The following is a 27,226-nucleotide window of genomic DNA, read 5'->3' as shown; positions in this document are numbered from 1 at the left end:
GAGTATTTCAGGGGTTCAAGATTCCTTGTACTTTATTTTTTCTTTTTTGGGAAGGGGCATTGCGTTATTGTGGAGGGGGGGGGGGGGGGGGTGGGGGGGGGGGGGGGTTGCCGCTTGAGATTCTCCCTGTCCCTCTGCCGCCACCCCTCTCTGCACTCACACGAGTGCACGCGCTCTCTAAAATAAGCAAATAAATCTTTTTAAAAAAGAAAAAATAAAGTAAAAGGAATCTTGAACCCCTGAAATACTCATTGATGAATGTGGTGTGTAATAGGAGTGCAGACCTTGAGGCCAGGGCTACCGAAAACCCAGGGGAAGACTAATTTTACAGCTTAATTGTACCACTTCACTGTGGATATAAGCATGTTTCCTTGGGCATGTTTCTTAACCTCTCTGAGCCTTGTTTTCACTGGAAAATGTGCTAAATGCTTCCCATATGTTGTTTTTAACCTTCACAGCAACTGAGACTGCAATCATTAAGCCCATTTTATAGATTTAGGAAACAGGCTTAGAGAGGTTAACCTGTGCAAGGTGGCAAAGCTAACAACACTGTGCAGCTACCCCTACTTTCATGTCTCCAAAGCCCAAACCCCCTTCTGTGGGTTGTCTTTTTATTTCATTAGTAGTGTCCTTTGAAGCCAAAGGTTTTACTTTTTATGAAGTCCAATTTATTTTTTCTTTTGTCACTAGTACTTTTGATGTCATATGTAAGAAACCATTGCCTAATCCAAAGGGACAAAGATTTATGTCTAGGTTTTCTTTCAAAAGTTTTATAGTTTTAGCTCCTACCTTTAGTTCTTTGATCTCTTTTGAGTTAATTTTTGTTTATGGTATGAAGTCAGGGTGTGACTTCTTTCTTGTAAATGTGGATATCCGGTTATCCCAGAATCATTTGTTGAAAAGACCATTCTTTCCCTATTGAAATGTATTGGTGCCTACATTTCATCTTAAGAACAGCTAAGTACAGCTTTAGAGAACAAATATTACAAAAGCCAAATTCACCTGCAAGCTGAGTTTCCTTAATGTAACATTCTCTCCTTTGTTTCTTCCTAAGGGAAATGTGGAAAATTAATCTTTCCAACACATGTGTTTTGAGGTGTGTGTGAAGGGAGGAGGTAAAAAACAGCAGAATAAAAAGTAATCATTTCATAAATTTTTTCCAGGATGTAATTTCACACAGAACGAAGCTGAATAAGAAAAAAGGTGGAGAAATGCAAATACTGAATAACACTGACAACCAGGGAATTAAAAGTTTAAGTAAGGAGAGAAGAAAAACACTAGAAACATACCAGCAGCTGTTTTATCTTTTACAGGTGAGAACAATTGCTTTCACTAAAAGCTTTGGATCAATACTATATTCCTTGTTGGTGGTTTATAATGGATCTTTTCCCAATGTAAAGTTGTAGTCGCTGACATGTTTGAGCTACTACTAAGTACCAAGTACTATTCTGGATGCTTTACATACATCATATTTTTTAATTCTTACCACAACCCTCAGAACACAATAATTATTGTTATTCCCATACTATAGATGAGAAAACTGAGATGCAGCCAGTAAATGGTAAAGCCAAGGGTATTGGAACCCAAGCAGTTTGACTTTGGAGCCCTTGCTTCTGAGACTGTTATATTACAGTTATGTGCAGAGACAGTATAAACCTAGTCATAAAATAAGCAGATGCTGTCAGCCATGAAAAAATTAAAGTATGTGCAAAATGGATCTTTACCTGAACCAGCCTGCCCTTCTTTGGAGAATAGAACCAGAGAGTTTGGATTAGGGCAGTAGGGCATCTTTTTGATTTCCTTATTTTCATGGCATTACTACGATGTCAATGAACAGTCATTTTCCACTGCTTCCAGGGTGCAGGTGAGAATAAGTTCAACTGCTTATGGTTGAACTGTGGTGGACCAGTTACTGTTTTGGTTAATCACTAATTCACCTTAACTGTCCTACCAGCACATCCACTTAGTCCCAAAGGAAAGTGAGTAAGCACTGAGTAAGTAAGCAAAGCAAAGTTTATCACTTTGTTTAGTGATAAACAAAGCCTTCCCTTTGGCAGGACAATTTTCCCTGAAAAGGTGGCTCAGCAGTTCTTCCTAGAGTCGGGTGTCCCTTTGTGTGGGGGGGATGCTGCTGCTGTTGGTGGTGACTCCCTCAAGGCCTGAAGGTCCCTGAATCTTTCCTTGGGGACCACGCTGACATTAGGTATACAGAGAACAGGTTACCCAAACCATGAATGAGGTGTGGTTTGCCACATGGAAGAAGTTACATTAATTTTAGTACAGATGAGAATTCTCAGTCTGGAGTGACTGGCGAGCAGGTGTAGTACCACAGATGGCCACGATGTGGCAGCATAGAAGGAAAATGTTAAAACAGTATTATTGTTCATAGAATCCATTGCTTAATTAACCCCAGCAAACCTTCCAGAAAGACAAGGGGCTCCCACTGGGTAGGGAAGGGCTTTTGTCTACCTAAATTAGAATAGTAGTCATCCACCAGTTGGAAATTTAATCTTAGGCATTTATTTGTTTTGACCTCCATGAACCTCCCAAATGTATGAGGCTTCTTTAGGATTTAGTTTCTCGTGGTAGATTTTGATAGAATTTGTGTCCTAAGAAAAGTGAAACTGTGGTCATTGGCCTAAGACTTGTATTTTTTACCTTGTTCTGTAAGTAGAGACCCATGAATGGAAAGGGTAAAAAAATGCAGGAACATCTTGAGAATAATTCCACCACTTTATTCCCCAAACAACCCAAAACTGCTAGTCCCAGAGCTCTACCATTCAGTTGTACCGAGTGAAGTGTCTCTTGAACTCATGTAATTTTCTTTACCTTTTCTCGGAGACATTAGCCTGAGATCATCGAGGAAACTACAGAAAAGCAAATGGTCTAGATTCCTTTGGCCTCTGAATGATGCCTTGGCAAGAAGTCTGAGCCAAAGCACAGGTCAGCTAGTAAAGGTTTTGCTTTGCGTTTGCCTCTTCAGTCTCAGCCTCCATGGAAAGTGTTCAGGTCATCTGGGAGGCATGAGGAGTAGGCTTTTTAGCTTTAGAGTGAGTTTCCTTTCTCCTAATCCCATATGCTTAGTGTGGGAAAAGAATCACTGCAGAACTGTAAAGAAAACGTCCTCAGCTACTGCTTCATAAAGTTTCAGACAATCATGATGAGCTTGAAAGTAAACCTAAGTAGTAAGGTAAACTAGAATTTGGATTTTCCTTAAAAACTTTAAAGCCAAACTGCTTGAGTGTATTAAATGAAGACTAGTTTCCACATATGGAAAATTTTCTTTTCTCATCAGCAGGAAGATGAAGAGTAGAGATATTTAATTTCTCTATGTAAATATTTTCCTCTATAACCTAAGTAGTAGTTGTTTTCCTCTAACCTCATCTGGTTGGTGTAGCTCCTGGAGAAAACCCATATTACATGAAGGCTGCTGGTGTATCTCAGAAACTCCCATCCTCAGAAGAGCCCTCAGGAATCCACGTCAATTTTTTTTTTAATTCTTGAGTTTTAAGTTGTCTTTTTTTTTTTTCTGTCACTTTCTTATGCCATTTCATCCATCGGCTATCCTGACCTTCACCCCTCCCTTCAGACTCCGCACCTCACTTCTACCTTCTCTCTCCTTGTAAAACATCCTGGCCGTCCCACTGTCTCTACGTGTAAATGTATCCTTTTCTTTTTCTTTCTAGTCTCAGAATATGGGACGTATTTCCTTCTGTTCATTCATTAGTCCTTCTAGAATAATCTATGTAGCTGGTCTCTTGGTTCATTATTGCCAGTCTCTTCAGATACCGGATTCTATTGGCCAACCCCTCTCTCTTCTGTGTCTCTACATTAAATATTAATATGTAGCCTGAAATGGTTAACAGTGTATAATGTATATAATATAACTATATTTCATTAAATATATAGCATATAAAACTTAAATCCTATTGTAGCTTTATAATATAACTTCCTATAGTATTAATTTTAGCTGACACCTTTTAAAGTCTTATTATGTGTCAGATACTCCACTATATGCTTTATACATATTAAAGGGAATCGGGTACTCCTCTCTGTTTTAATAATATATTAACATACAGTTTTGTGGGGGACTTTTTCCTTCTTCCCTCTTTTCTTTTAGACCAATCCTTTATACCTGGCTAAGCTGATTTTCCAGATGCCACAGAATAAGTCAACTAAATTTATGGACACTGTTATTTTCACACTATACAATTACGCTTCCAATCAGCGAGAAGAATGTCTACTCCTCAAGCTTTTTAAGACTGCTCTGGAGGAAGAAATAAAGTATGTATATAAATATATATGTAAAAATATCAATGAATAGATCATTTTAGTGGCAGCTATCTCTGATTTACTAAAATAGTATTTAAATTATTCTTATAAGTTACTCATATATGTTCAAGTATATCAATTCACTTAAGAAATTTCTACGTCACTATAGGTATTTCCTGGTACAGCTTTCTCCCACCAGTGATAGCTTTTTTAGAGCTAAATTATTTTTGATTTTGCAAGTAGACAGCAACTTGAAAATCAAAGGCTTTTTTGAAAGTCAGTGGAAAAAATTTAACTTAATTAAAATTCTGTGAGTAATAAAGCTGTAAACAGATGGGGATAATAGTCTCTGCCAAAAAGTCTTCTTTTACTTCTCTTACTGAAACTTAAACTGATTTTTGCTGATTTATTTTCTGATTCATTTAATGTAAAAAGGAATGTGCAGATGCCTATATTAAAGGGGCCAAAAGAATACAGGAAAAATGCCCTTAGCCAACAAGATGGATCTCAGCTGCCTTCCTGGCTTCTTATAACTTGAGCTCTACTGGTTCCTATGGATCTCAGAAGCATATTAGCTAGGAACCTCTGCCCTCAGGGTATCTGTAAGCCAGCCTGAGAAATAGGATACATGAGAAATAGGAATGTGTGCACTGGAATAAATAAGTACTAATGAATGACACACACAGTGTAACAGATCAGAGGGATGGAGAGAGAAGTTCCAGTTCCAGTTACAATTGTAATAGCAATTTAACAATGTAATGGGACCGACACAGCTACATTTATGGGGAACATAGCATAGTGTATAAACTTGTCAAATCACTAAGTTGTACACCTGAAACTAATGTAATGTGTGTCAACTCTACTCAAAAGATAATAAATAAGAAAGGGAGGAAGGTAGAAAAGTTCCAGTTAGGTCGGCCGATAAAGACTTTAGGGAGAGGGGCGCCTGGGTGGCTCAGATGGTTAAGTGTCTGCCTTCAGCTCAGGTCATGATCCCAGGGTCCTGGGATCGAGCCCCACATCGGGCTCCTGGCTCAGTGGGGAGCCTGCTTCACCCTCTGCCTCTGCCTCTCCCCCTGCTCATGCTCTCTCTCTCTCTCTCTATCTCTGTGTCTCAAATGACTAAATAAAATCTTTAAAGAAAAAAAAAATTAAAAAAAAAAGACTTTAGGGAGAGGAAGTAGTTGATCCAAATCCTTCAAGAATATCTACAGTTTTTTATAAGAAGAAATGGAAAAGGGAAATAAGAAACAATATTGACAGAAAGAGCATGGGCCAAAATTGGTGAAAGAACATAGGATCAATCTCGCCAAAATGTGATTTAACTAGTCACGAACAGGAGATGGAGCTAGAAAGATAGGTTGGGCCAGATCACGGGAGCCACTGAGCCCAGGCCCAAGTGCTGAGGCACTGTTCACTTCCTTGGAAGCCCTGAAAGGTCTTCGAGCAGAGTATAGACATGGCCACGCGAGGTTTCTAGAGGATCGATCTGCTGCTGTTTATGAACAGAATAAAGGGCAGCTGCACGGGTCAGAGAAATAGGGGAGTCAGAAGGAAAAAAATAGAGTTTGGATTTTTAACACAATGAGTATGAGCTACAGGTATAGAACGTGAAGGGGAAAATGTCCAGCAGAAAATCAGAAATCCAAAACCGATTTCCAGGAAAGAGAGATGGATTAGACGCTGAGCTCAGAGGACAAGTTCCAAGGAGATGGTCGTTGAGATTGCACATATGAGTGAGGTCTGAGGGTAGATCATGTAGAAAGATGTGAGAGCGAACAGTTAAAATGTGGGGAAAGGAGCCAACAAAGGAAACCAAGGGAACAACTGGGTAAGATGAGGACTGGAATACAGCACTCTGAGACGCTGAGGGGAAAGGGGGTACACAGGGAGCACGTGGTCACGTGGGAGGGTGAGAGGCTGCACGGAGATGAAAGGGAGGCGGGTCAGGGAAGCTCACAGGAGTTGGCAATCAGCAGTCAAGAGCAGCTCTCTCCCCCCATGTGAGGTAGCCAGAAGCTTCCCTGAGGAGAATTTGAGTGTGATTTGAAGAAGTGGATTTAGTTCATTGAATCGAGAACGTTGTTTTTGAAATGTGGTAACTAGATGGGACACAGTACTTGCACGGTGGCCCCCTGGCTTCTTCTTAGTGTCAGTCCATTTTTAGTTCCTTCCTGCCTTCTAGATCGAAATTAAAGCCGAGCACTTATTTTTACATCCTCGAGTCCCTCGCATAACGAACACACATCTTACAAATGATTGCTTGCTTTTAAACCATGCCGCCTTTGATTTTCATGGAGGAAGTAGAGCCCCATGAAGTCCTTGCCCACCAGAGAGAACATAGGCTGTTTAAAACTCTGTCCATACAGGCAACCCATTTGTTTTGGTCTGGGCTTCTTTTAGATCAAAGGTGGATCAGGTACAGGACATAGTGACTGGGAACCCCACGGTCATCAAGATGGTTGTGAGCTTCAACAGAGGTGCCCGAGGACAGAACACGCTGCGCCAGCTCCTGGCTCCGGTGGTGAAAGAGATCCTGGACGACAAGTCCCTGACCATCAACACGAGCCCTGTAGAGGTGTACAAGGCTTGGGTGAACCAACTAGAAACACAGACTGGAGAAGCCAGGTACCTGAGCCCGGAAGATGTTGGTTTTCAGTCATGTTTTGTGATCATTTTTACATGGTTATGATATATATCCTCTTAAACTCTCTTAAAAGAACAAAATTTACTGTCCAGAGGCAGTTTTCAACTGAAGATGTTCCCTCCTTTAATGTACCCACGCAGGCCATGTTCTTGGACCCTTGCGCATCTCGGTATGACATGGTACTTTCAAATTTCAGTACTGGTTGATCCCCAAAGCCACAACTGCTGTAATTCTCTCCCTTGGTTGCTCTGTGTGTGTTTCTAAACCTAGACCTAGAAATAGTACAGACTTTCTCTTCACCTGATGATACATACTTTTTTACAGTTACCAAGTGAGTAAGTTTCCTGTGTAAGCATTAATAAGCCAGGTAGGATAGGCTTATTCTGGGTGGTAGTTAGTAAATCTAAGCAATCTCAGCTTTTTATCTTGTGCAAAAGGATACCTTGTGCAATCGTTAATATACGCACAGAGAATTACGTGGATGGTTCTCACAGCACTGTTTGTAACAGCAAAAAGTTGGGAAAAGTCAAAATATTTAGCTTTGAGGAATTTGTTAAATAAATGTTTGTATAACACATAGTAGACTTAGTAACTGTTTGGAATAATGGTATAGAAATATTTTTATTGGCATGGAAAAAATGTGGTATAGTTTTCAGTTGTAGTTGAGTACAATAAACCATTTTCTATAAAAATACATGTATGTGTGTGTGTGTGTGTGTGTGTGTGTAGGATCTGTATGGAATGTGTATATGTATCAACTCTATTATACCCATGTGTGTGTTAGGCCCACATACACAGATGTATAGAGTAGGACTTAGAAAGTTATGCACCAAGATATGAAAGATGGTTGTCTCTGGGTTGGTATTATATTCTTGTTTGTTTATATGCAATTTTTTCTGTAATGAACATACTGGTTTTTTGTAATTAAAAAAAAAGAGGGATGGCTGGGTAAGCATCCAACTCTTGATCTTAGCTCAGGTCTTGAGCTCAGATTTTGATCTCAGGGTTGGGCTCCATACTGGGGGAACCTACTTAAAAGAAGAGAGAGAGAGAGAGAGAAAGTTAGCCGGGTCTGTATCACTTGAGTCTCCTGTTATTTTGCCAGAAAAGTCCCGAGAGAGAGGCTGGAGTCCCCCTCGTCCACTAGTGGCAGGGGGACTGTCCGGGCACATGGGACCTCCCCTCAGTTGGCAAACATTTTGCGCCTGAGATCAGTGGATGAAGTCCACTTCACTGTACAAAACTTGATTGTCCAAACAGCTTGGCAAGAACACAAATGCTTGTCCCTAAGCCCCCAATTAATTGAAAGCCCTTGTGTTTTCAGCAAGCTGCCTTATGACGTGACCACCGAACAAGCTCTAACATACCCAGAAGTGAAAAATAAACTGGAGGCATCCATTGAGAATCTGAGAAGGGTCACCGACAAAGTCCTGAATTCTATCATTTCTTCCCTTGATCTCCTGCCGTAAGTTGTACACGTAGCTACTTGAACGTTCTTCCCTCAAAGTCCTTGCAACACGATGTTAAATAAATCCTGGCAGTCAAGATAGGCATTCTCCCTCATACTGTTTTAACATGATTTTAAAAGTTTGCCTGCGTTTGCATTTTAAGTTCATAACTGTTCTCCAAAGAGGGAACACTAAAAACAGTGCTCAGTGACTGTCATCAGTGAAGGTCCTGTGATTCTGTTACCATCTCATTTTATGTTTAATTTTTAAGAAAACTGCTCCAGTGTAGTTGACTAGAACAACTGCTTTGTGTTTCTTTCTCACTTAGCCTTTTCCCATTATTTTCTTTTGTCATCTGTTTTACATGTAGTTATGGATTGAGGTATATAGCCAAAGTACTGAAGAATTCGATCCATGAGAAATTTCCTGATGCCACAGAAGATGAGCTATTAAAGGTAGATTTTCAAGGGTCATCTCACCATAGCTTCTGTTGGGGGCGTGAGCCAAAATTATCAGCATTACATTTTGTGAGATTTTTTTTTTCCCTCCACATGACTGTTTATAAAAAGCTGCAGGTCTTCTGTTTTGAATGACTGTCAAGATTATTGATGATGCTGAAATTACTTTAGAGATCTTACACATTATTGAGAATCTTTATATTAGAGCATTTGGGGACAATATGCTCTAATTATGCTATTTTTCACCAAAAATAATTTGGTTAGCTATATTGGTAATGTGTGACTATTTTCACTACCTTTACAGAACTCCTTTTTAGGATTCAGATCAGAAAATGATCTTTCTTGGGAAACGGCAATGAATATTTACTTCAATTTTTAAAAATCTAAAACTCTTGAGTTGTTTCTCTTGAAAACGGTCTTTTCCTCTGCATTCCTCCAGATTGTGGGAAACCTCCTGTACTACCGATACATGAACCCGGCTATCGTAGCTCCTGACGGCTTCGATATCATTGACATGACTGCGGGAGGTCAGATCAATCCCGACCAAAGGAGAAACTTGGGTTCGGTGGCCAAGGTTCTTCAGCATGCAGCCTCCAACAAGCTGTTCGAAGGAGAAAATGAGCATCTCTCTTCTATGAACAATTATTTATCAGAGACCTATCAAGAGTTCAGGTGAGAGGGGTGATTACTTTTGGAGAAACTTGCAAGATGATGAGCAAAAGTCATGTGTGTTCTGTACTCAGAAGTGAAGTTGGGGCTGAGGGACAGGAACCTCAGGTGGTGGCGTGCATTTCTTCTTGCTGGCGCAATGGGGAAAGAGCAGGCTGGGTCACTTCAGTCGGGGGCTCCCCATCCCACCCCTGCCCCCGGTGCCCCTGCTACCCTGAATCATCCCCAGAAGTTTGATTCCTGCTGTGGACAGAATGAAATCTTTACTCTTCCTGGTGCGCTACTGGCTTATAGGACTTAGAAGTCAGAAAAGCAGATTTCTTCTTCATTGAACTTAAGAAGAGGGTTTTTGGTTCTGTTTTCTTTACGAATGTGTCCAATGAGAAAGAACTTGCTTATCTGCATCAGACAATAGTAGGACACTGAGTATTTGGTTTTCAAAAGGCTAGGGAGATCCAGCTTTTATGTTTGTTGAGGATTGTATAGGAGTATGTTCTTTTCTTTAACCTCTGTTACCCATGTAAGACTTACGTCCATCACCTTGATAGGCATTTCCAAATTCTATCACTGATCTTTCCATGGGAACATGAAAGGAGTGGGTCTGGTAGGAAGATACAGTCACCCTGAAGCTCTCCGAGGAAGCATATTCAATTTGGTGTTCGTTTTTTCTCTTGTTGCCATTCCATTGGTAGGTCATAGAAATAAGACATAAATGCAGCCTCTGTAGCTCCTCACTTAGAAAATTGATTTCTCATTCCTCAGTTTTCCTCTGGAAGAGTGATTTATCTGCTCACAAAGGTAGTTCATGATCGTTATTCTCTGTTTAGAATTGTGGCCTCTTGTGAGAAAATTCCCTCCAAATCCTCTTACTACAGGAAGATTTGATATCTCGAGCTGCTAATTTTAGTTCTTCTCACGGATGAAAAATGTACTATTTCTTGCAAATCCTTATCTGCTACTACAGCTTCCCTTTACTTCCTTTTTTCTCAGATTGTTCTTATCAAACATCTGTGGTTCCAGCTCTTCTTCAAAAAGAAACAAAACCAAAGTCCCCCCCCACTTCCTCTTAAATTCCTATTTTTTCCTCTCACACTTGTATTTATCCTATGTGTTCCTCAGCAACCTATTAAAAGTGTAGGAAGACAAACTGTCAAAAAAGTGTAGGAAGACCAACTGTCACATGGAAACATGCTCTTCTCCCGCACCAACAGGGCTGCCCACCATTTAACCTCTTCAGCTTTGGGCTGGGAAGATAGAGGCCTTTTTGGTGTATAAGCCTTGGGTACCCTTAGGAGATAGACCAAAGATAATTTCAGGCATATGAAAATTTACTGCAGGGGCACCTGGGTGGCTCAGTCAGTTAAGTGTTTGACTCTTGATTTTGGCTCAGGTCATGATCTCAGGGAGACTCTCTCTCTCTGCGCCCACCGCCCCCCTACCCTGGGCACACGCTCTCCCTCTCTCTCTCAAATAAATAAATCTTTTAAAAAATAAAATAAATGAGGGGGGAAGATGGCGGAGGAGTAGGGGACCCTATTTCAACTGGTCCCCGGAATTGAAGTGGATATCTACCGACCACTCTGAGCACCCACGAAACCAGCCTGAGATATAAGAAGATCTGGATCTCTACAGACAGAATATCGCAGGCAGTTGGTTTCGAGGTATGAAGCGGAGAGCCGTGATTCTGCGGGCAGATATCGGAGGATAAACGGCGGCGGGAGGGTGCCTGGCCGTGGGGATCCTACACCACCGGTGAGCGACAGCCTCGCGCGCTGGGGACAGGGCACAGACTCGCAGACCGGTAGAGGCGGGGAAAGGACTTTAGGGTAGCCCCCGGGACGGAAACCCGGAGCGGTGGGGTCATGCGTGTGAACTGGGGGCGGCTGGCAGTTTTAGAAGCACAAAGGGCAGAGACGTGCCCCGACCTGGAGGCGGGACTGGGGGTGCTGCGGAGGGGCGCACAACCCAGGACGCTGCAGTTTATAGCAGCACGGACAGAAACGGAGACGGTGTGGCCTGGAGAGCTCACTGAAGAACAGACTGAGGTCTCTCTGCTCTGAGGCAGAGGGCTGGAAACGGTCTCTTCTGCTCTGACTCGCGGAAGAGACGCGGAAAGCCGCCAGAGAACAAAAGCCCCAAAGACTGATTCCCACTGAGCCCATCCCCCGCCACAGGGGGGCAGGGCAACTCCACCCAAACAGGGTTGCCTGAGTAACAGCGTGGCAGGCCCCTCCCGCAGAAGACAGGCTGGGAAAACAAGAGGCCAGCAACCCTAAGGTCCCAAGAAAACAGGTGCATCGTGCTTGGGTTCTGGTCAATAATTTGGACTCTATACATTCCCTCAAACACCCATCAACAGAATGACTAGGAGGAGGAGCCCCCAAAACAGAAAAGACTCAGAGATTATGACTTATGCTGCAGATTTACAAATGGATGCAGATATAACCAAGATGTCGGAGATGGAATTCAGGCTAGCAATTGTGAAGACAATGGCTAGAATGGAGAAATCAATTAATGGCAACATAGAGTCTCTAAGGGCAGAAATAAAAGGGGAATTGGCAGAACTTAAAAATGCTATCAATGAGATCCAATCCAATCTAGATAATCTAACAGCTAGGGTAACTGAGACAGAAGAGAGAATAAGCCATCTGGAAGACAGTATAATAGTTAAAAGGGAAAAGAGGAGGCCAGGGAAAAACAACTCAGAGTCCATGAAAATAGAATCAGAGAAATAAGTGACACCATGAGGCGTTCCAATGTCAGAATCATTGAAATCCCGGAGGGAGTGGAGAGAGAGAGAGGGCTAGAAGATGTATTTGAGCAAATCATAGCTGAGAACTTCCCTAATCTGGGGAATGAAACAAACATTCGAGTCCTAGAGGCAGAGAGGACCCCTCCTAAGATCAAGGAAAACAGGCCAACACCCCGGCATGTAATAGTAAAATTTGCAAATCTTAGAACCAAGGAAACCATCTTAAGGGCAGTTAGGGGGAAGGGATTCCTTACGTACAGAGGGAGGAACATCAGAATAACGTCAGACCTATCCACAGAGACCTGGCAAGCCAGAAAGGCCTGGCAAGACATATTCAGGGTACTAAATGAGAAGAACATGCAGCCAAGAATACTTTATCCGGCAAGGCTTTCATTTAGAATGGATGGAGAGATGCAGAGCTTCCACGACCGGCAGAAGTTGAAAGAATATGTGACCACTAAGCCGGCCCTGCAAGAAATATTAAGGGGGGTTCTATAAAAGGAAAAAGACCCCAAGAGTGATCTACAACAGAAATTTACAGGGACAATCTATAAAAATAACGTCTTCACAGGCAACATGATGACAATTAATTCATATCTTTCAATAATCACTCTCAACGTGAATGGCCTAAACACTCCCATAAAACGGCACAGGGTTGCAGATTGGATAAAAAGACAGGACCCATCCATATGCTGTCTACAAGAGACTCATTTTGAACCTAAAGATACATCCAGACTGAAAGTGAAGGGATGGAGATCCATCTTCCATGCCAGCGGACCTCAAAAGAAAGCTGGGGTAGCAATTCTTATATCAGACAAATTAGATTTTAAACTAAAGGCTGTAATAAGAGACACAGAAGGACACTATATCATTCTTAAAGGGTCTATCCAACAAGAAGATCTAATAATTGTAAATATCTATGCCCCCAACATGGGAGCAGCCATCTACATAAGCCAACTGTTAACCAAAATAAAGAGTCATATTGATAACAATACGTTAATTATAGGAGACCTCAATACTCCACTCTCAGCAATGGAGAGATCATCTAAGCAGAAAATCAACAAGGAAACAAGAGCTTTGAATGATACATTGGACCAGATGGACCTCATAGATACTTACAGAACATTCCACCCTAAAACAACAGAATACTCATTCTTCTCAAGCGCACATGGAACTTTCTCCAGAATAGACCATATACTGGGTCACAAATCAGGTCTCAACCGATACCAAAAGATTGAGATTATTCCCTGCATGTTCTCAGACCACAATGCTCTAAAACTGGAACTCAATCACAAGAAAAAATTTGGCAGAAGTTCAAACACTTGGAAGCTAAAGACCACTCTGCTCAAGAATGTTTGGGTCAACCAAGAAATCAAAGAAGAACTTAAACAATTCATGGAAATCAGTGAGAACGAAAACACATCGGTCCAAAACCTATGGGATACTGCAAAGGCAGTCCTAAGGGGGAAATACATAGCCATCCAAACCTCACTCAAAAAAATAGAAAAATCCCGAATTCACCAACTAACTCTACACCTTAAAGGACTAGAGAAAAAGCAACAAACAACGCTTAAGCCATGCATTAGAAGAGAAATAATTAAAATTAGAGCAGAAATCAATGAATTAGAAACCAGAAACACAGTAGATCAGATCAATGAAACTAGAAGTTGGTTCTTTGAAAGAATTAATAAGATTGATAAACCACTGGCCAGACTTATCCAAAAGAAGAGAGAAAGGACCCAAATTAATAAAATTATGAATGAAAGGGGAGAGATCACGACTAACACCAAGGAAACAGAAACAATTATTTGAAATTATTATCAACAACTATATGCCAATAAACTGAGCAATCTGGATGAAATGGAGGCCTTCCTGGAAACCTATAAGCTGCCAAGACTGAAACAGGAAGAAATTGACAACCTGAATAGGCCAATAACCAGTAACGAGATTAAAGCAGTGATCAAAAACCTCCCAAAAAACAAGAGTCCAGGGCCTGATGGATTCCCTGGGGAATTCTACCGAACATTCAAAGAAGAAATAATACCTATTCTACTGAAGCTGTTTCAAAAAATAGAAACAGAAGGAAAACTTCCAAACTCATTCTATGAGGCCAGCATTACCTTAATCCCCAAACCAGGCAAAGACCCCATCAAAAAGGAGAATTTCAGACCGATATCCCTGATGAATATGGATTCCAAAATCCTCAACAAAATCCTAGCTAATAGGATCCAACAGTACATTAAAAGGATCATCCACCACGACCAAGTGGGATTTATCCCTGGGATGCAAGGGTGGTTCAGCATTCGCAAATCAATCAGTGTGATAGAACACGTTAATAAGAGGAGGGAGAAGAACCATATGGTCCTCTCAGTTGATGCAGAAAAAGCATTTGACAAAATACAACATCCTTTCCTGATTAAAACTCTCCAGAGTATAGGGATAGAGGAAACATTCCTCAAGCTCATAAAATCCATCTATGAAAAACCCACAGCAAATATCATCCTCAATGGGGAAAAGCTGAGAGCCTTTCCCTTAAGATCAGAACACGTCAAGGGTGCCCACTCTCACCACTGTTGTTCAACATAGTACTAGAAGTCCTAGCAACAGCAATCAGACAACAAAAAGAAATAAAAGGTATTCAAATTGGCAAAGAAGAAGTCAAACTCTCTCTTTTCGCAGACAACATGATACTTTATGTGGAAAACCCAAAAGACTCCACCCCCAAATTACTAGAACTCATCCAGCAATTCAGTAATGTGGCAGGATACAAACTCAATGCACAGAAATCAGTTGCTTTCTTATACACTAACAACACAACTGTAGAAAGAGAAATTAAAGAAACGATTCCATTTACAATAGCACCAAAAACCATAAGATACCTCGGAATAAACCTAACCAAAGAGGTAAAGGATCTATACTCTAGGAACTACAAAACACTCATGAAAGAAATTGAAGAAGACACAAAAAGATGGAAAAATATTCCATGCTCATGGATCGGAAGAATAAACATTGTTAAAATGTCTATGCTACCCAGAGCAATCTATACCTTCAGTGCCATCCCGATCAAAATTCCAATGACATTTTTCAAAGTGCTGGAACAAACAATCCTAAAATTTGTATGGAATCAGAAAAGACCCCGAATCGCCAAGGAGATGTTGAAAAAGAAAAACAAAGCTGGGGGCATCACGTTGCCCGATTTCAAGCTATATTACAAAGCTGTGATCACCAAGACAGCATGGTACTGGCACAAAAACAGACATACAGACCGATGGAACAGAACAGAGAACCCAGATATGGACCCTCAACGCTATGGTCAAATAATCTTTGACAAAGCAGGAAAAAACATGCAATGGAAAAAAGACAGTCTCTTCAATAAATGGTGCTGGGAAAATTGGACAGCCACATGCAGAAGAATGAAACTCGACCATTCTCTAACACCATTCACAAAGATAAACTCAAAGTGGATGAAAGACCTCAATGTGAGACAGGAATCCATCAAAATCCTAGAGGAGAACATAGGCAGTAACCTCTTTGACATCGGCCACAGCAACTTCTTCCAAGATACATCTCCAAAAGCTAGTGAAACAAAAGCAAAAATGAACTTTTGGGACTTCATCAAGATAAAAAGCTTCTGCACAGCAAAGGAAACAGTCAACAAAACAAAGAGGCAACCCACAGAATGGGAGAAGATATTTGCAAATGACACTACAGATAAAGGGCTGGTGTCCAAAATCTATAAAGAACTTCTCAAACTCAACACCCAAAAAACAAATAATCAAGTCAAAAAGTGGGCAGAAGAGATGAACAGACACTTCTCTGAAGAAGACATACAAATGGCTAACAGACACATGAAAAAATGTTCATCATCATTAGCCATCAGGGAAATCCAAATCAAAACCACACTGAGATACCACCTTACACCAGTTAGAATGGCCAAAATGGACAGGGAAAGAAACAACAAATGTTGGAGAGGTTGTGGAGAAAGGGGAACCCTCTTACGCTGTTGGTGGGAATGCAAGTTGGTACAGCCACTTTGGAAAACAGTGTGGAGGTTCCTCAAAAATTTAAAAATAGAGCTACCCTATGACCCAGCAATTGCACTACTGGGTATTTACCCCAAAGACACAGATGTAGTGAAAAGAAGGGCCATATGCACCCCAATGTTCACAGCAGCAATGTCCCCAATAGCCAAACTGTGGAAAGAGCCGAGATGCCCTTCAACAGATGAATGGATAAAGAAGATGTGGTCCATATATACAATGGAATATTACTCAGCCATCAGAAAAGATGAATACCCAACTTTTACATCAACATGGATGGGACTGGAGGAGATTATGCTAAGTGAAATAAGTCAAGCAGAGAAAGTCAATTATCATATGGCTTCACTTATTTGTGGAACATAAGGAATAACATGGAGGACATTAGGAGAAGGAAGGGAAAAATGGGCGGGGGGAATTGGAGGGAGAGATGAACCATGAGAGACTATGGACCTGAGAAATAAACAGAGTTTTAGAGGGGAGGGGGGAGGGGGGATTGGTTAGCCTGGTGATGGGTATTAAGGAGGGCACGTACTGCATGGAGCACTGGGTGTTATACGAAAACAATGGATCATGGATCACTACATCAAAAACTAATGATGTATTGTATGGTGACTATCATAACATAATAAAATTAAGAACTGTAAAAAACTAAAAATAAAAAATAAAAATAAATAAAAAATTATCTTTCCTTCTCCCTCTGCTCCTCCCCTCTTGCACTCTCCCTCTTAAAAAAAAAAAAAAAAGAAAGAAAATTTACCACATTATAGAATGAAATACCTTCTCTGCCTGTACAAAAGGATCACTTCTATACCATGACCAGAGCCCCTGGCTGTCTTGAACTCCCTGTCTAAATTTGCTATTATTTAAAGAGCAGACTTTTTAGAATCTGATTACTGGGAGACTGGGACATGGCACATATTAGTGTGTCTAGCCTTAACAGTGTTTCCATCAGTCAGCAACTATTGCTTGGATCAACTAGGAGTAGAGTAGGCTTAACTTGAATTTCAGTCATGTTGGCAACAGAAGCTCTGAAGGGTTATTAGGCCCAGGAGCTTGTGCCATTTAAAAGAGCACATTTGGGCGCCTGGGTGGCTCAGTCGTTAAGTGTCTGCCTTCGGCTCAGGTCATGATCCCAGGGTCCTGGGATTGAGCCCCACATCAGGCTCCTTGCTCAGCAGGAGAGTCTGCTTCTTCCTCTCCTTCTCCCTGCTTGTGCTCTCTCTCCCTCACTCTCTCTCAAATAAATAAATAAAATCTTTTTAAAAATAAATAAAGTAGCACATTTGATAAATTGCTTTCCAGATTATTTTCTCTAGAAAGACTTGATTCTTAGATCAAAGACTATCAGTCTTGACATTTTTGTCTAAATTTCAGAGGCCCTGTTTTCAAAATAACATTTTTTAAAATAACCATATTTGGGGCTCCTGGGTGGCTCAGTCGGTTAAGCGTCTGCCTTCGGCTCAGGTCATGATCCCAGGGTCCTGGGATCGAGTTCTGCATCGGGCTCCCTGCTCAGAGGGGAATCTGCATCTCCCTCTGCCTGCCACTCCCCCTGCTTGTGTGCTCACTCTCTCTCTCTCTCAATCTCTCTGTGTCAAATAAATAAATAAAATCTTTAAAAAAAATAAAAAATTAAAATAAATAAAATAAATAAAATAAAATAACCATAATTTGACTACATTGAGTCACTAACAGAACCTGAGGCTATGTTGCTGTCTCTATTCCTGCTCGAGGAGCTGGGTCCAACATACAGAAACATGGACTCAGCTTCCATAGTTAGGAGCCATTCTGGAAGATGATGAACAAGTTCCCCCCTCCCCAACATACACACACACACACACACACACACACACACACGCACACATGCACACACACACACACACATAGTTTGGGATGGAGAATAAAGCACTAGTCATAATTCATGATTTCCTCAGTGTTTTGACAAAGCTATTTACCTCAGAAATTTGAACTCTGTCTTAAGAATTTGTTTTCTTTGTTAGGAAATATTTCAAAGAAGCCTGTAATGTCCCTGAGCCAGAAGAAAAGTTTAATATGGATAAATACACAGATGTGGTGACAGTCAGCAAACCAGTCATTTATATTTCAATTGAAGAAATCATCAGCACACATTCAGTAAGTGGGGTTGGAAAAGGGTCTTAGCACGGTTCAGATGCAATTTTGTTAAAAATGCTTAGTCTCTACGGGGCTTCCTGTAAGCATGTGCTAGTAATACTCATACTCAGAATCCTAAGAAACCTTGGATTATTTATTCCCTGATTTACACATGAATAAGATTCCTTTTCCCAAACAAGCCACATTTACTTTTTACATGGTGCATTTATTCCCTCTAGTGCATAATAAAGCTCCTCCCAAATCAGAAAATTTACTTCTTACATGATCTGTTGACAAAGTCAGATTGTGAATGTCAAGTTTAAGTCCTGAGCAGGGATAGGCCCTGTTATTTCCTCTACCCACCAGGGCTGCACTGCCTGAACCCCCACACTATTTCTCCTCCCCTTTCTAGAATCTTCCCAGCTTTTCCAGTAAAATTCTGGGATAATGAGAATATTCTCTCTCTCCCAATATTGAACATAAAGATAGGGAAGATAGGCTGTTTAAGGTTAGGAAAGAGAGGCCACCCCACCCAACATTAGCCGCCTGCAAAGAATCATTTCTGTTGTTCTGGAAAAATCCCATTTCTCAAAGGCAGTTTCATAGTCTGTGGTATGTCACAATGTCTCCATCCAGATGGCATGCAAACGTCACCACCATCAGCCATGAAAAGAATATTAAGTGTCTGTTGGGGTCAGGGCACTTAGCTCAGCATGGGAAAGCCTTAGATGGCTCCTCAATCATTTAAAGTAAAAAGAGGCTAAGTGTTGAGAGTTTCTTTGGGTTTTTGTTTGGGTTTTTTTGTTGTTGTTTTTTTTTGGAAAAAAACAATTGGAAAGTATTTCCTGAAAAACCTGGTTCCTAAAAGATAATCTTTTTGAAAATAGCTTACCACCGTGCTCCTCCAAGAGAAGTCTTAGGGACATGTTTAGAAACATACTCCAGACCTCCCAATTCAGAACGAACCCAGGTTCTGCAGATACACACTAGAGGTCAAGAAGCCCTCATTAAGGGTATACTCAGTTGGGATTACACACAACTAGGAGGAAAGCATAACAAATATACACCTCTGAAAGGTCCTATCCCGCCCCCATCAAAGCAGATACACTAACAGGAGGCAAAATTGGCTACTAAAATTTCAGTCCGTGTTATTAAGCTCTTCTAACTAACAAACTAAAGCTTGAATACAGGTTTTGAAAAAAGATTGGACCTGCTTTTGGTTTCCGTCTTTCAGGGATGGAACAAGGAACCACCCTGACATTTGCAACAAGCTCTCCATGAGTATTTTGAGTGACCTTAAACAAAGGCGGGTCTGAACGGCCAGCCAAAGGAGTGAGTTGGTTGATCAAATGAAGAGGCTATACTTTTTTTCTCTATGTATAAACACTCAAAATCATAAAACATGTCCAGCAATGCAACATTTGCAAAACTGCTCTAATGAGCAAGTGGACTCATTCATATTTGAGCAACGACTGTTGTCTTTTTTATGGTAGATTATCTGTCTCAAAAAAATGTCCACATGCTGGCTACACATTGGTTGAGGGCAGTATCTTCATGCAGAAAAAGCGGGGCGGAGTTATCTTTTAGAATGAGACATTCTTTCCCAGGGATAGCCATGAAAAAAATGTTACTGTATTCATTTAGACTGTTACTCTTCAAGGAGAAATCGTCTGTTCTTTTTGTTAACAAAAATTGAAAAGAGGGGATTCTGTTTTCCTGGGAAGTCTGGCTTGTGACCGGTTTGGATTGTCTTCCTGTGTTAGGCTGGAAGCAGATGTCTAACGTGGGAGTACCGTGACTGCCGAGAAAGACTGTTCTGTTTACAGTCTGTCTCAAACGAGGAGGTGTCCACATCTACACAGAAGCCTGGCGGCAGCTCAGCCCACACAGCCTGTGACCCCCTGCTTGCCCCTTGTCCTCTAAGGAACATGTAGACCCTCAAAATAAGCTCCTTAAAGAGACATTTTCAAGAAAGTTTTCTGTTCTGTAATCACCAGAATAAAGGGTTGAAACTAGCTGCCTAAATCCTCACTCCCCAGAGACAGCAGCCGAATCAGCTCTCCTGTCTCTTCAGAGAACAGGAACTTAAAGTTATCCCTTATTTTGTTCTGTCACTAATGTACCTTCCTCCAGAAATATGCATTCTACCATTCCAGATGTCACTATGTCATTTTATCACCTTTATTACTTCTGTAATGCCTCTCTTTACGCGCCTCGCATCCTTTTGGGGGTTGCGTACCAGAAGCAACACCTGGTACATCTAGGTCTCAGGCCAAGCAACCATACGCGCGTTCCTGTGATCCCTACCCTTGAAAGATCTTCAATTGCCAGGCAGATTAAAATAGCTAATGTGATTTTTTTTTTTTATATATAGCCATACTGTTTGATTACCACTTAATTTTTCCCTGAAGAGATATGGAAATGTGCTTCCAGTTTATTAGCAGTGTTAGCCGAGAGACTTCTGCCTCATTTTAGGCACTTTCCTCCCCACATTTGACCTTTTCTGTCAAGGTGGGCTGGAGCACGGGGTTAAGTGGTAGAAGGCTTCTTGGAGGCACATGTCACCAGATCTTGCTGAAAGAGGGTTTTATGGGCACCTTTCACAAAGCTACAATTTCTTCGTGTAGAGTAGGCATTTACCTCTAAGACAATATTAAAAACTGTGTTTCCCTGTGGTCTCTAATTTTAATAAATGTCAGACTTGTAATTAAGATTCAAACAATAGGGGTGCCTTACTGGCTCTGCCGGTAGAATATGGGACTCTTGATCCTCGGGGTTATGCGTTCAAGCCCCACGTTGAGCATAAAGCTTACTTTAAAAAAATAAAAATAAAAATAAGAATCAAACAGTATTAGAAGAAAATTATCTTGAAAAACTGGAAAGGGAACTTGACGTAAAAATGGTAGCACTTAGGAATTTACTTTTAATTGTTTGTGTCTCTGTGTTTATTGCTGTCTCTGTAAAGCTCCTGTTGGAACACCAGGATGCAATTGCACCTGACAAACAGGACTTGCTGAATGAACTACTGGAATCCCTGGGAGAGGTACCTAGTGTGGAGTCTTTTCTTGGTAAGAGCTTCTGCCTTCTGTTTATCCTGTGGTTTGTGTTTAGTTGTTCAGTTTTCCTATTCTAGATCAAAATAATCTTAATATTTAACCTTACTTAAGAAGATAACTACACTAGCCCCTTCCTATATTAAGAGTTCTGTAATTCATAGTGTCCTAGGTTACAAATCAATTAGATAGCAATTAAACTCTAGATGCATCAAAAGGGATTAGTCAACCTATATCATAAAGAAAAGAAATCATTAAAGAGCCAAATTTATTACAAATTCCTTGCTGTATTTTATAACGATTTCTTTTATTAAGTTCTCTTTTAGTAATATTTTCATGTTTTGAGTATCTGTGCCCCCATGTTATTTTACAGTTTAAATCAAAGACTTTTTAAGGGGTGACTGGCTGGCTCAGTCGGTGGAACATGCGACTCTTCATCTTGGAGTTGTGGATTCGAGCTCCGCGTTGGGGGTAGAGATTACTTAAAATCTTTAAAAAAAAAAAAAAAGAGAAAGATTTTAAAAGCCTCTTGGAATATATTAGTATATGTTTTGTTTTGTTTATGAAGACCATTATCCCCTGTACAACAAAGCCTGTCTTTCCCATAGAACATTTATCTTGCTTTGCTGCTGCCAACACAATGAGTGAATGGTAAGAATAACAATGTTTTATTTCTGCAGGGGAAGGAGCAGTTGACCCCAATGACCCTAACAGGGCAAATACACTAAATCAACTCTCAAAGATTGAGATTTCCCTTTATTTGACAAGCAAGTACGACCTAGGGGACGGTGAAGCTATCGATGGCCAAAGCCTCATGATAAAGTAAGTTTGGGGCATAATGGGCACATTCTGTCTCGGATTATGCATCTTAAAACATGCAAATTTAAATAGGCTGAATCCCCAAATAATTCGTTTTAATGTATCTAAATATCGAAATATGTTGTTTATTCATCAAACATCTGACCAAAGGATAATAGACTACTTATCATTTAAGAGGGAACTAAATGTTATAATAGTTTATAAAGCTTATCTTGTTTTTCAGTTTTCCATGTAGCAATTTGATTCCTTTCTTTTAAGAAACAAAGTGATTAATTCTGCCTGTAAAAGTCCTTAGGTAACTGAAGGGAAATACCTGTTTCAGAGTGGTAAAAAGATTAATGAGGAAATACTTGAAACCATATTTAATGTCTGGGATCCAGTGTTAATACAAAAGGCACACCATGGGAAGACCTAACACTGTCATTTGCTTTATTAACCTTCTTTCCTATTACTCTAAGCCCGGATATGTTTACCAGCTTTGACTTATACCCTAGTTCCTGCCCCTGAGCATTTATAATGAAGCATTCATGCTTTTATACTGTATTGTTTCCATCAAGGCCTCTGGATGTTCCACACCAGTCCTTTACACACGGAATAAGAAACAATGAGATCCATCACCATAAATCAAAACACCATAAACCAAAACATATGCTCACCAAACAATACGGTTTTTAAGAACTTACATAAACAAAAGGGTGCATGTTAAGTCAATTGTGTATGAGACGGAGGTGGAGAATGGAAGTGGGAAATGGGGCCAAAATGGAATAATTATGTATTTAAATAATACTTCACAAATTACTTCCAAGTTGCATGTCCTGAGTTCTGAGGTGGTTTTCATTTGTAACAAGAGCTTTCCTTTCTGCCCCTGACGGGATTCAAACAGTGCTCATCTCCAGTTAATTTTTCTCCGGCTATTCATCATCATCCATTAAAATGGCAAAAAAAAAAAAAACTTATTCAGTGTCCTATGTTGCAACCTGTGCTTCTTCTCTTTGGCTTCATTAGTTTGTGCTCAGATTTTCTAAGGCTTCATCTATGTGTGTAGCAAATCTTCAGTACCTGCTCTGTGTCCATGGCCCTGGCTTCCTGCTGGGGAGACAGCAGTAAGCAAGCCATTAACGGTCTCTGCCCTCTGGGGGTCTGAAGTCTGCCAGCGGGGAGCAGGGCACAGGCCAAGCTGCAGGACTCTTACACAACCTTGCCCTCAGAAGAGGTGAAGGCAGTTCCTTAGACTGCTGAAGAGCAAGTCAGATTGAATTTGCAGAGAGACGACACAGGGCAGCGCAACAGAGAAGGGCGGGCGAGGAACTGTGCAGTCTGTTCTCTGGGTTCCTCGGAGAAAGTGCCGATTATAAAGGTAACTGAAAATGCAGATTGTGTGGTTCTGCCATACAAATTAAAGGAGGCCAGTGGGGTGCCTGGGTGGCTCAGGCGTCTGCCTTCAGCTCAGGTCATGATCCCAGGGTCCTGGGATCAAGCCCCGCTTCGGGCTCTTGGCTCAGCAGGGAGCCTGCTTCTCCCTCTCCCTCTGCTCATCTTCTCTCTCTCTCTCTGTATCTCTGTGTCTCAAATGAATGAATAAAATCTTTAAAAACAAAAACAAATTAAATGAGGCCAAGCATCCTATGATCTCATATGCTTTGTCCTTAGAAGTAATGGGAAGAAATTTTCTCGTAATTGGTTTGGTCTGTTATTTGAACATCATTTTCTAAAGGCAGTCAACTCAAATATGTGCATTAATGAATGGAAATCACAATGTGGGTAGTCTAAAATATCACATAATTTCAATATCCTGTATTTACATATATTTATACAGTCTCCATGGGTCTGTGAACTTTTGGAATTCATTTTAAAAGCAAAACCATGTAAGTCAGGCCTGTTGGGCAGCCATATGTCTTAGCTAGAGAAACCTGGTCCATTGTCCTACCTGCCTCAGCCCTTGTGGGGCTCTGTCACAGCTCCCCACTGTGTACGGGAAACAAATGCTGTCTATTCCTGTAATCACCATACTAAGTAGAGCCACTCATTTTTTCTTATTGTAGTAAAATACACATAACATAAAATTTATCATTTTAACCTTCTAAAGTGTACAATTCAGGGGTACTTAGTACATTCAGGATGTTACACAACCTTCACTACTTTCTAGTTCCAGAACATTTTCATCACCCCAAAAGTAAACCTCATACCCATTAAGCAGTCACTCCCCACTATCCCGGGACATCTCTCCAGGCCATGCTCCCTAGTCCCTAGTCCCTGGTCCCCGGGCCCTGGTCCCTGGTGCTTTCTGTCTCTTGAACTTGCCTATCTGGGTATTTCATATAAATGGAATCATACACTATGTAGCCTTTTGTGTCTGGCTTCTTTGACTCCGTACAATGTTTTTGGCTGAATAATATTCCATTGCATGGATACACCATATTTATCCTGGACATTTGGGTTGTTTGCACCTTCTTGTGACTAATACTGCTATGAACATTGGTGTACAAGTTTTTATTTGAACACCTGTTTTCAGTTCTTTTGGGTGTAAACTTAGCAGTGGAATTGCTGGGTCTTAAGGTAATTCTAAATTTAGCTTTCTGAGGAACTGCCAAACTTTTTTCACAGTAGCTTTACCATTTTATATTCCCACCACCAAGGTATAAGAGTTCCAATTTTTCCACAGCTTCACCAATACTTAAATTCTCTTTTGTGTTGTTGTTATAGCCATTCTAGTGTGTATAAAGTAGTATCTCATCATAGCTTCAATTTGCATTTCCCTGATGATTAATAACATTCAGTGTCTTTCTGTGTCTTTGTCAGCCATTTGTATACCCTCTTTGTAGAAATGTCTGTTCAAGTCCTTTGCCCCATTTTTAATTGGATTGTTTGTCTTTCTGTTGCAGAGTTCTAAGAGTTCCTTCTATATTCTGGATAGTAGACCCCTACCAGATTTATGATTTGCATATATTCTTCCCCTTCGATGGGTTGTCTTTTTATTCTCTTGGTAATATTCTTTCATGTACAAAAGTTTTTTAACTTGGCAAAGGACAGTTAATCTATTTTTTTGTTGTTACTTGTGCTTCTCGTGTCATATATAAGAAATCATTGCCCAATCCAAGGTGATGAAGATTTACTCCTATGTTTTCTTCTAAGAGTTTTATAGTTTTTGCTTTTATATTTAGGTGTATTATCCCTTTTGAGCTAATTTTTGTGTTTGGTGTAAGGCAGTAGTCCAACTTCATTTTTTTTTTTTTTTTTGCATGTGGATGTTCATTTATCTTACCACCATTTATTAAAGACACTATTTTTCTCAAAGGTACAAAGGTACCCTTGTCAAAAGCCAATTGACCACACACGTATGCCTTTCTGGACTTTCAATTATATACCATTCATCTTAATATCAGTCCTTATCCTAGTCCCACATTGCATTGATCATTGTAGCTTTGTAATAAGTTTTGAAATTGGTAAGTCCTCCGACTTGTTCTTTTTCAAGAAGCCTTTGGTTACTTGGGGTTCCTTGCAATTCAGTGTGAATTGTAGAATCAACTTTCTCATTTCTATAGAAAGGCTTTTGGGCTAGTGTTTTAATAATTCTTAATAATTCACTGCTTTCCTAGACCTCTGGGGTCTAGACAGCCTTCCTCTGGGCATACTCTGAGATCCTGCTGTAGGTAGAGCCCTTTACTAAGCAGCCCAGTCAGTGGTCAGTGTGGGATGACAAACTGAAACAACGATTGACCAGGTAGCCTTCTGTGAAAGTGGAATTTGGGTATTGCCCAAAAGATTCAATAGAATTAGCTCCATGATATTAGCCAAACCTTACTTTCAAAGACATTATACTTTAGGTATATATTTGAAAATCTTGCTAATAATAGATAATTATAAGATGTGTCAGTGATAGCAAGCTTAGAGACCATCTAGTCCACATCTGTATCTTTGAGGTGAGGAAATGTAAGTCTAAAATTATGGGAAGCAAGTAACTAGTCACTGACATGCTTTAAGTTCATAAGCCCTTTATCATGGATATTCCATTAATAGACTCTTTAAATACTGATTTGAAAACTCTTATGGGGATGTCTTTTTCCAAGCTAATAAACCAAATTCCTAATTCAAACATAATATATAGTTCTTAGAGATCTTCATTACAGAACCAAATTTAACTAAAATCAGACAATGCCTTTCAGAAGTTAGTGTGAAATGGACAATCATGGAATGCAGAGCATTTAAGACATGAAAATACCTGGCTTTTCTCTATCAAAAAAAAAAATCCATTTTGCTTCCTCTTTAAACAGGTTGTGTTTTTAACTTTCAGAAATGTCTTCTTATGATTAGTTACAAAATAACTAGCCTTACAGTGATGAGTAACTCATCTCCATGGGGGCAGGACTTATGCTAGTAACTTTATACCATGCTAGCTTTATAATTCTTAGCGATTAGCTGAAGATGATAGCAAACACCTATGAAGTGCTTACCACGTGAGAGGGACTATCTTACAGATTCAGATAGATAATATACATGTGTATTATATACGTATATATTCAATTATATATAATATTCCATAGATATGATTTATAGATATATATAGATATATATGAGATTTGTCATTTTATACTCTCAGCAACCATAAGGGGTAGAGGTGATTACCTATATTTTACATAGAGGCACAGAACAGACAAAAATTCTTTCCTAGGTAATATGGCTAGTAAGTAGAGAATAGATTCAAACTCAGATGATCTTAACTCTTCCAGGGCCTGCCCTCACAAGATTTTATAGCTCATTGAGGGCAAGGCTCTTTGTACTCTTGGGAATCTTAGAATAAATAATGAGAATGATAGCAGAGCAGTTACTTCATAACCGATGCTGGGGCATCTTTCCAGGCCAGAGAGAAAGACCGATCGATGGGAGGGACATGAAGGCACAGATGGGGGTAGGAAGAACATTGTGTTTCCCTTCTGTATATATATGGAATAAGGAGCC

The 27,226-nt window shown here is 40.3% G+C and overlaps 1 protein-coding gene across 3 annotated transcripts in view; it reads left to right on the top strand.

The window, feature by feature from the left end:
* The window catches only part of IQGAP2 (IQ motif containing GTPase activating protein 2), a 294,620-nt gene that overhangs the window by 250,286 nt on the left and 17,108 nt on the right, over positions 1 to 27,226 (top strand). For all 3 annotated transcript variants that reach the window (XM_032404163.1, XM_032404164.1, XM_032404162.1), the window contains 9 exons: positions 1,164 to 1,313; positions 4,121 to 4,284; positions 6,676 to 6,900; positions 8,244 to 8,384; positions 8,738 to 8,822; positions 9,265 to 9,497; positions 18,287 to 18,419; positions 21,364 to 21,466; positions 22,132 to 22,273. In XM_032404163.1, the coding sequence (XP_032260054.1) occupies positions 1,164 to 1,313; positions 4,121 to 4,284; positions 6,676 to 6,900; positions 8,244 to 8,384; positions 8,738 to 8,822; positions 9,265 to 9,497; positions 18,287 to 18,419; positions 21,364 to 21,466; positions 22,132 to 22,273 (1,376 nt within the window). The remainder of the gene's footprint in view (positions 1 to 1,163; positions 1,314 to 4,120; positions 4,285 to 6,675; positions 6,901 to 8,243; positions 8,385 to 8,737; positions 8,823 to 9,264; positions 9,498 to 18,286; positions 18,420 to 21,363; positions 21,467 to 22,131; positions 22,274 to 27,226) is intronic.

The sequence above is a fragment of the Phoca vitulina genome, unplaced genomic scaffold (assembly GCF_004348235.1).
Source record: "Phoca vitulina isolate PV1807 unplaced genomic scaffold, GSC_HSeal_1.0 scaffold6, whole genome shotgun sequence".
In the NCBI taxonomy this organism is placed as follows: domain Eukaryota; kingdom Metazoa; phylum Chordata; class Mammalia; order Carnivora; family Phocidae; genus Phoca; species Phoca vitulina.
This window is presented reverse-complemented; position numbering and strand designations above follow the sequence as displayed.